At 45.3% G+C, this 9,872-nt stretch overlaps 1 protein-coding gene across 1 annotated transcript in view; it reads left to right on the top strand.

Moving 5' to 3' along the window:
- The window catches only part of LOC106815919 (nuclear pore membrane glycoprotein 210-like), a 35,921-nt gene extending 26,603 nt beyond the window's left edge, over positions 1 to 9,318 (top strand). Inside the window, exons 26-38 of the mRNA XM_014820456.1 lie at positions 430 to 585; positions 1,184 to 1,275; positions 1,876 to 2,059; positions 2,427 to 2,599; positions 3,351 to 3,568; positions 3,975 to 4,108; positions 4,422 to 4,563; positions 4,894 to 5,028; positions 5,372 to 5,628; positions 6,545 to 6,761; positions 7,118 to 7,243; positions 7,683 to 7,790; positions 8,491 to 9,318. Coding sequence (XP_014675942.1) covers positions 430 to 585; positions 1,184 to 1,275; positions 1,876 to 2,059; positions 2,427 to 2,599; positions 3,351 to 3,568; positions 3,975 to 4,108; positions 4,422 to 4,563; positions 4,894 to 5,028; positions 5,372 to 5,628; positions 6,545 to 6,761; positions 7,118 to 7,243; positions 7,683 to 7,790; positions 8,491 to 8,645 — 2,097 coding nt within the window. The 3' untranslated portion in view covers positions 8,646 to 9,318. The remainder of the gene's footprint in view (positions 1 to 429; positions 586 to 1,183; positions 1,276 to 1,875; positions 2,060 to 2,426; positions 2,600 to 3,350; positions 3,569 to 3,974; positions 4,109 to 4,421; positions 4,564 to 4,893; positions 5,029 to 5,371; positions 5,629 to 6,544; positions 6,762 to 7,117; positions 7,244 to 7,682; positions 7,791 to 8,490) is intronic.
- The last annotated feature ends 554 nt before the right edge of the window (positions 9,319 to 9,872 follow it).

Raw genomic sequence — 9,872 nt, forward strand, 5'->3', positions numbered from 1 at the left:
ATGTGTTGTGTGTGTGTGTTTGTGTGCGGGCCTGTCGGTGTACATTTGTGCAGCTAGTGTTCTTTTTTTGTATAATAGTTGCGAACGTATTGCAATTTATGAATGATTGTAAAATGGTAAATGCTAATGATTTGTTGGAAAGACTGTGTGTTAATCGTGTAATTATATACTTGCGTTATTATATTGTATATTTGTGTCATTATATTGGTGTATACGTAATTGTGGACAATTGTTTGGAGAGAATGGTAATGGAGCCGTAGATAGCTTTGTGCCATTCTGACCATTTCTAACCCCCACAATGTTTAACGCTCAGACAATCACTGACTGCAACAATGTCGTCTGACCTCCTGACTATTACGAACTGTGATAATGTCGTCTGTTGCTGCGAGCATCACTAACCACATCAATGTCGTCTGTTTCTCGCTGCAGAGCGGCATCAGCTTGCCAGACGAGGGTAACTTTGCGATGCGGCTGCACGCGCGGCAGCAGGGCATGGTGACGCTGCGGCTGCGGGTCGTGCCAGACGCACACGCACGCTATCAGCTGCTCGACAACCGTCCGCTCACCGACGACGTGCAAATACAGGTGAGCGTCGAGGGGAGAGAGGAAGGGAGGGAGGGAGAGAGAGAGGGAGGAAGGGAGAGAGAGAGGGAGGAAGGGAGAGAGAGAGGGAGGGAGGGAGGGAGGGAGAGAGAGAGGTAGTAAGGGCGAGAGAGAGGGAGGGAGTAATTGTTAACGTTAGGTAATAGTTGGGGAGTAACTGGGGTGGATGCAGAATTATTAGAATGATCTTAAAATGCAGAAAAAAATTAAACAGTATGATATTAGGAACAACTTTGTAAAGATATGTCGAACATGCTGGGGGAGCATTACTAGAATAAACCTAAAGTTAGACAAAACCTGGTACTGTATCAACTAGGAACAACTTTGCTAGGATATAAGAAACTAGGGGCGAGTGGAGAATTGTCAAAAACGATTGTCAGAATAAAATCTTCAGGAAATGTATGGTATTAGAAACAACTCATTTGTAGGATTGAGTTAATGTTTGGAATTTTTGCAACACTGGTTGAGAACAAAATATTAGGACTACGAAACAAAATATTAGGACTACGAAACAAAATATTAGGACTACGAAACAAAATATTAGGACCAGTCCTAATTTAATTCTGTTACATAATTTCAGGTGTTTGAGAAGTTGCAGGTGTCACGGCCTAATCTCTGCGATGGACAGATGATCATTACAACTGATACTGAAGCGGATCTAGGAACGAATAGGTAGTTTATTTAATATTGGTTTGCAGCATCAATGTTCACTGCGTGTGCGAATGGGATCGTATACTAAACCTCATACAAAGAATGTAAATTGAGTATGCGCACTTGTGTTGCTTTTACACTAGTGTTTATTATTATATTAAATTTTATATTATATTATATGTACCAACCAATATTGATCACCTGTCGTAAGCAACCAAGCATTTACATTTGAATGGGACATTAAATGGATAAATGTATACTTGTAACCCTATCAGAGGTAGAAATTGGTTTGAAAATTTACAGGTCAGCCGGGCCTGTAGGTAAGGGATTTTACAGGCCCGTCAGGCAAATTATAGGCCCGCAACATTTCCCAGATGTTTTTGCATGCTGGGGTGGATTTTCTACGGGCCCGTCGGGCTTGCTAGTATTAGAAATGTCAGACCCAAGCCTTAAAATACGGGCATCGGGCCCGGGGGCCCCTTATGATTTCGACCCATGCCTATGGTAACTATGGTTGAAATTTGTGGTGGCCTGTGGTAGCTATATCTGTGGTATATGTATTTATATCTGTATATGTGTTTACCCATGTTTTTATTAGTGGTTTTGTTTGTGCCTTACAAGGGATGGTTCGGCGGACGTTACGTACCAGGTCATCTCCCAGTCATTGGAGCGAGGCAAGCACGGCGTGATATCGGTGGACCAGCCCGGCAGGATCGTGTCGGGGTCGAGCGTGGGCGAGGCGTCTGTACTCGTGACAGCGCGCGAAGACTTCGGCATCAACCAAACGCTCGTCATCCTCGTCAAGGTCTGTCCGCCCGTCGACGTTCGTACACGAGCTTCAGCGACAGTCAGGCTGTGCCTCGTTGCTGTTCGATGTGTTCTGCCGCTTCCCTCTCGCGTGTCTGCAATACAGTAATATTAGGAGCTGCTTTAACTCGTATACTGGGTGTTGGTGTTCCCATAGCTACATCGACAAGGCCGAGAATTGGGCAGGAGCGATAGATGGCGAGAGAGTGGTGTTGGGAGGGAGAAGGGGAGAGAGAGAAAGAGAGAGAGAGTGGTGTTGGGAGGGAGAAGGGGAGAGTGAGAGAGAGTGGAGAGGGAGCAGATGGAGGGCAGACTAAGCAAACCAACTCGAGTATAGTTCACCCACACATTGTCGTGTTTTTCAGGTGAAAGAAGTGTCCTACCTCATGCTGAACACCATATCTCTAATACACACAAGCAAACACAAGCTGGCTTCAGTACCCATCGGCATGAAGCTGGAGTTTGTCGTCAGTTTCCATGACAACATAGGAGAGAAGTTTCACACAACAAATGTTGACCTTCACTATAGACCTAGCAGGTATGACTACTCTATTTGTAATTATGTCTTAAAGTGTCAATTATAGCTAACTGAATTGCCATGGAATCATGTATTTAATATGAATTTAATGAAGTTTATACTAAAATATATTATCCACACCTTGATGATATATAAAATTGGTATAGAACTTATATCATTTAAATTATTCTGGATTATATATAAATTCATAAATACTATGAATTCAACAAATATACAGGGTTATTACTTTATTATAAATTATATATTATATCATATCAGACAAGATCACATTAGTATGACTAACATGATCAGCTGATCGGTGATTAATGAATCGTTAAGATTTAATCTATTATCATGATAAATTATTGCCAAGAAAATATTTGTACAACTATAGTGATCACCATTTAATAAGTCACGCAGAGTAGACTTGAAACAATCAACAAAGCTATTTATTTTTAATTATTTGATGCTCGTTAGTGGTCATTCAAAAGAATTGCATTATTCCTGGTGCTAAACAGCATTCCTCAGCAAGTGTTATAACTGAGTAAAACTCAATCATGAAGTTTCCGACTATACTGTCAACGGGGAGGCTAACGAGCATGGCTCATCAAACTCAGTTGAACTGAACACCACTGCAGCTCATCATATTTTTTTTATCCCTATGCTATAATTGCAAATGTTTCAATCGAAAATCTAATAAAAATCACATTTCAGAAACGAATTAATTTCACGTCACTAGATCTTTTCATGCAACCTCGTCGCTGCCTTCCAGGTTCGACCTGCTGCAGGTGTCGCGTGGAGCGCAGAACGGCACGCTGGTGGCACGCGCCACACGCACGGGGCAGACTGTGCTGAAGGTGTGGGACAGCAACAGCCCGCGCAAGGCCGACTACATCTCGGTGCTCGTCGGCCGCGCGATCGAGCCCGCCTACGTAGCGCTGACCTTGGGCGAGGTCGTCTGTTTCGCGTCGCCGATCTTGTCCGAGGAGGGTGCGTATTTTCGCGTTTGCTACTGCCTGAGTGGGGTGTGAAAACGAGTAGAGCCCCCACAGTGTGGTCCCACGGCGACCTGGTAGGGCTCAAGTGGATCTGTGTGTATATGAGAAGCGTTGGAGCTTTTGCAAACAGGATGCAGTGTTTTATATTTTAGTATTTACGTGTGTCAGTAGTAGTCTGGACTGTATTCGTTTTGAAGCCGTGCAAATACTGCTGTACCATAACTGAAACTGACCTTTGCGCATCTTTTTCTAATGGTTACTATGGGCTGGAAATATCTTTTATATGTGTGTTATATTTTGTATTATAGATGTTAGATAGTATTCTTAGACGATATTTTTTTTTTCATATAGACAGATTAGCATGAAATGCGAATGCCATATGATTATTAAATCTACAGGTCACCGCGGGCAGTGGTCTGCGGAAGGAAGCGTGATGTCCATCGATCGGCATTCTGGGGTTGCCATGGCGACGACCGTCGGTACGGCGCAGGTCACCTACAGCATAGGCAGCAGCTTCGTGACCCAGGCTGAGGTAACGGCGGCCGCGGTGCAATGATTGTCTCATCGTGTCCATCGATGCCCCTCACCTCGGCACGCAGACGTCACCTGTCGTTAAAACGATCGGTGTTGTTCACGCATGTTAAATCTCTGACGTGTAGGTTGGTTGCCTGTTCTGCCTAGGAACGAGAATGATCGGGAATCACAGTGCAGATGGAATCCTGGGAAAATGATCACAGATCACAATAATTTGTTTCTGCCACGAGCATTTATCGCGTCAAACGTCTGCAGATCGTCAGACGCTAGACGACGTTGTCGGCACTAATGATTGACGTGTTAACACGCAGGTGTCGGTGGCGCCCGTCACGGAGGTGAAGCCCTTGCCGCATAGCCACGACTTCATCAGTAACGTGCCACGCAAGCGGGGCGTTGTCATACCGTTACTGCTGAGCGGGGATTTGACGAACGAGAGAGCAAGCAATCTGCTAGGTAATACGATCGTGTCGTTTCTGCGTATGTTGCGTGCAGTCGACGGTCTGCCTGTTTCGATGAGCAATGATTTGTTTTTTGCATCCAAATGTTATTGTAATTATTAGGCCTATTGTTATTATCATTATTGTTACTGCTAAAATATATCAAAATGTCTGTGTGTGTTTGTCTGTGTGCATGTGTGTGTGTGTGTGCACATGTTTTAGGGAAGTTTAAATTTTGTGTTTTAACCACAGTACTCAATTTTATGGATTCAAGAACAGTGTTTTGTGTTAATTTCTACGCTGTTGCACACCGCATATCGTCATGTTTACTTTTGTCATTACGCAGGTGGAAACTGCAGTCACCTAACCGAGCTTCCAGTGACGTTTCCTTACCGCTGTGATCTTTACTTCACATCGCACACGCCTGATATCACAATTCACGAACTCTTCACAGCCGAGCCAGCCTTCGACCCTAAGCTAGGTGTGGATGCTTAACGTATTTTGCACTTATCTGTACATGCGCTGTACCTGTATTGAGAGTTTTTCCATCGTGCTTGTCACTTTCATAGTCTAAAACGATCTCTAATATCTTCCCCGTCATCATCTCTCGGTCACAATCATGACAGCGTATTTCAAGTGTCTCGCATCAGCACCTGCCGTCACATCTTGCAAACGTTGAGGCGTGTTTTTTTTCCCAACAAACTTTTTCAAATTAAGTTAAATTAAAAACAACAACAATTGTACCAAGAATCGATACGTTTTGCGTTTTTGTGAGGCACACCCTGACGTCGAAGACGGTTTGACCCAATCACACCGCGTTGCAGGTCGCTACCAGTGCGTCGTGATGCAGAAGTCGAGCGGGGAGCACGTCGCGCGTGCGGCCAGCGCGCTGGAGACGGGCGTGGAGCTGTGGGCGGTGGTGCGCGCGCGCGAGGGACAGGCCGAGCTGAGGCAGACGCTCGGGGCGCTGCCGCTGCGGCCCGCGTTCCACGTGTCGACGGCGGAGCTGCACGTCAGCGACCTGCTGCCCACCGCCGCGTTCAGCATCAGCGCCAGCGATGCCGTCATGGATAGCATCACGGTGAGCAAGAGAGAGAGAGCGGGGGCGGAGTGGGGACGAGGGAGGGGCGGAGCTGCACGTCAGCGACCTGCTGCCCACCGCCGCGTTCAGCATCAGCGCCAGCGATGCTGTCATGGATAGCATCACGGTGAGCGAGTGCGGGGGTAGGGGCGGGGCTGATGTTGCTTTTAGGTTTGTTCTCTTCATGATTGTTTGCTCCTGCTCGTATAAAACAATGTCGACGACAGATGTTTCATGTTGTCCATGTGTGTCAGCTTTGCGTGGGGCAGAGCGAATATTATTCTAATTAATTAATGTTGCCAATAGACCAGGCGCCCATTGTCGGAAAGATACTGAGTAATTATGACATCAGAAGTCTCAGCATCGTGAATTTTTCTCATGAAGTGCTATGCAGAAGTCCTATATGATAGTCAAACCTGTTTATGACACAGCCCACTGTGTGTCGTGGTATTTAACTTGGCAGATTTTTTACCCCGAAGTCGTGACCTAAAGATGTGTCATCCAATTGCTGCCAAAAATTTTTGCCAAAGATCTATAGCGACACTCGGCTTTTTTTATTTATTCTTGTGTCCTATGTATCCGTGAGAGGGCTGTGACGAGTTAGCCTTGTCTGGCAAGGGTTGGCATGTAAAAGAACAGTAGTGCTTACTTTCCGGTATATTGGGGTTGGCGTGTGAAAGCTGCAACTGTGTTTGTATTGTATACATTTTGCATTTATAAAGTCGTATTTGTTGATATACATATCATGTGGTGCACATAGAAAATATGCCTTTTCAGCTCAACTGGTACGGTCGATTGACTTCGTAACGTGAATAGTAGACCAATAATCCCCCGCCAAGCCATCTTTCCATCGATTGCCTGTAATGGTACAGAGGTTCACCGCATACCACTAACGTTCACGTGCTCTCCCCCATAGGTGGTGTCGAGTGACAGCTCGATCGTGGAGGTGCTGCCACCTGTGCAGGACGCAAAGGCGCAGCACAGCAGCTCGTTCCCACTGCGACTCGTCGAGTCACCGATGCTGTGGCACCTAGGAGGCGCTGACGTGCAGGTGCTTGTGGCGTCACTCGTGACAGGTCAGCAGGAGCAGGTCGCCGTCAAGGTCAAGTTGATCGGCAGCAAGCCGGGGGAAGGTGAGCGCATATATACCCGTGTCTGTTGGTTATCCTGCTACTTATACTGTCTTCTGAGATATCATTGTTGTTTATTGAATAGAAAACTGATGTAAACCAATAAATAAATTAATAATATATGTATATGTATATATATATATATATATACATATATTATACATTTATTTATTGGTTTATGTCAGTATAATATACTTATAATATATATAATATAATACTATATGTATCCCACATAGTGTTGGGTCTTTCGTGATGGTTCTAATGTATCACCCATGTATGACTGCTAATACTAGGAGCAAATGGTTATTACACGTGTATGTACACTGTGTAATATAGCATTCGGCGTGTGATTTTTCCAGGAGTATGTCCACCCATCAGTCATCAGGTCGGCTGGGCCTGGTTGATAGAGAGCATAGCTAACAATTACTTTACGTGGATATCATCGATTCTCATCACAATAATCACCGTCGCAGCCCTGTACATAGGTACACAGCCTTTCTCACGAATAGAGTAAGATGTATCGTATTTACTCGTGTATAAGTCGCACTTTTTTGTACACAACTTCAATATAAAAAATCAGAGGTGCGACTTATACACGAGGCTAAGAAAGCTTGCTAATGTACCAATGTTTGTACCAACTTTTCAAGGCAAAATACGGGGTGCGACTTATACACGAGTAAATACGGTAATCATGTGTCAGCAAGATAAATTGTTGCACAGCCAGCCTGGGCCAACGCACATGCGATTAATCCGTCTGTTATCTAATTCCGCTTGTACTTTTGCCTCATTGTGAGTGATTTACCCATTCATTATGTGCTAATACATCAAACTGATTGAAACTCGGATCACGTCGTCGCAAGTAGTGATTATTACTGCTGACGAGTTCTGACTCGCGCATCGTTGTTGTTGTTGTCGTGTTTGCAGGCTACAGGAGCTTATCTGCGCCGCGTTACTATGCTGCACCGATGCAGCACTTCAGCCCGCGTGGCACGCCCGTGAACGGGGCGGGAGACGGAATCTACCCGACTCCAGGTAATGCGCTATCCCTGCACAGTAAATCTTCCATAAAAGCCTTATTTTAAAAGCCGAATCTTAATTAATTTCCTACGTACTTACATGCTAATACATCTGCATCAGTCTTTGTAGAAGGGTGATCATATGTATACTATGTTCTACTGTATATTATCTCTATTGTGTATAATACATACTACGTACATGTATACACACGTAGTATCCACTACATAATACTGTATAATATGTACATACAATGTTCATGGCATTGCCATTAGCATGTGTATCAGTATTGTGATGCTGTGATTACAATATAGTTGTTGTTCATTCTCATCTCCTCGCGAGCCCGGCCCCGTCACCTAGCTCGTTCACACTAGGGTAAAAAATACACGGGAGCGATGAGCGGTGAGCTCTTCAACCAAAATTGAAAGAAAAATAACTTTTTTTGCACGGGCGCTCTTTTTCAAGTCTGTGGGAAAAATAGCTCTCGTCAAAAATTTTACGGGAGCTATTTTGAGTCTCACGAGAGCGATTTCGCTTTCAATTTCATTTGAAGAGCGAATCACTCTCGTGAGGCTCAAAATAGCTCCCGTAAAATTTTTGACGAGAGCTATTTTCCCCACAGACTTGAAAAAGAGCTCCCGTGCAAAAAAAGTAATTTTTCCCCTCGTTCACACGCAATCTGTCGGTAACGTGAGATGGTGTTTGCTCTTGTCACCAGGTGTGTACGCGAGCCCATGGGCGGCCCACAGCGCGAGTCACGGCTCGCCCAAGTCAAAGCTTTGGAGCGTCGGCAACGAGCCGCTGCACACGCCGGCGCCCTACGCTGCCGACCGATCGTACAACAGGAGGTCGCCCTACCAGCCTGGCTCGTGATAGCTGCCGTGACGTTGTGAGGAGAGCTGGTGTACTGACAGCTGGCATGATATCAGGAGGTTGCCCTACCAGCCATCATTGTGACAGCTGGCATGATATCAGGAGGTTGCCCTACCAGCCATCATAGTGACAGCTGGCGTGACGTTGTGAGGTGAGCTGACATACTGGTAGCTGGTGTGACATCTGTAGGTTGCCCTGTGAGCCAGCATCGTACCAGCTCTCTTGTAATCCGGTGCAGAGCTTCTGCCCGCCATCTATCACGTCCCCCTGCTAGCTAGCATCGGGGGAGATGGTGCGTCAACTGGAGGTCGCCCTGTGAGAGGAGCCAGGCCTGTGATACGTGGTGTGTTTAGCATACAACAAGTGAGTGTGACGAGTCGTTGTTTGCGTGTGTACATAGTTCGTCTGTCGGTCTCGTGCCAATCGCTGTGAGCCCCCACGCTGTCGGTTCGTAACTAGAGGGGCATTGCGAGGGCAGCCGTGCTAAGAAGCGTCTGACGTTGAATAAATGCAAAGGCAATTTGTTTTTTTGCCGTGTTTCTCTTGCACTCTGTTCGCACCCGTTCTCACGGGATCACGTTAGTTCCGCCCCACCTCCGCTGCGTGGTCGCGGTGGCTGCAGAGTAAATTAGGGAATTGCTTTGTTTGATAATTGGTCACACATGCGATGAAATCTTGTACTTCCTGGAAGCTGTTCCTACTTTAGGACCCCCTGTACGCACATGATGATGATGGAGTTAGAATTAGACATGTAGTGAGGGATAGGGTTAGGGAATAGGTGTTAGGATAATGGTGATGATGATGTATTTGCGGGTGTATCCTACAGTCTGATTGAGCCAACTTCCTGGATGTTTCCAACTGAGAATGATCACTGTGATGTGTTTCGCACGCAGCGTCCTGTCTTGCTGTCTCAATGTACTGGTTGTATGTACGCACACGTAAATCTTAATTTAACCTAAATCGTAGTACGTTAAACTGCACTGCCAATCATACAAGTTAATACGATACGATACAATATGATACAGGTTATCATACGATGGGAAAATACAGTCATGTTATTGTTCTAAGTATGGACATCCAAGTGTGTGTAAATGTGTTTTGTAGATATCATGGTTTTTCCTAATTCTTACTTTGGTTCAATAATTTATCACTGCTGCACAGTGTTGTCATGATGGATGCAAATATGTGTAAGAAAATGACAGGTGCCACATAGCATGTAAATACAGA

The sequence above is a fragment of the Priapulus caudatus genome, unplaced genomic scaffold (genome assembly GCF_000485595.1).
Source record: "Priapulus caudatus unplaced genomic scaffold, Priapulus_caudatus-5.0.1 Scaffold30, whole genome shotgun sequence".
Lineage (NCBI taxonomy): Eukaryota > Metazoa > Priapulida > Priapulimorpha > Priapulimorphida > Priapulidae > Priapulus > Priapulus caudatus.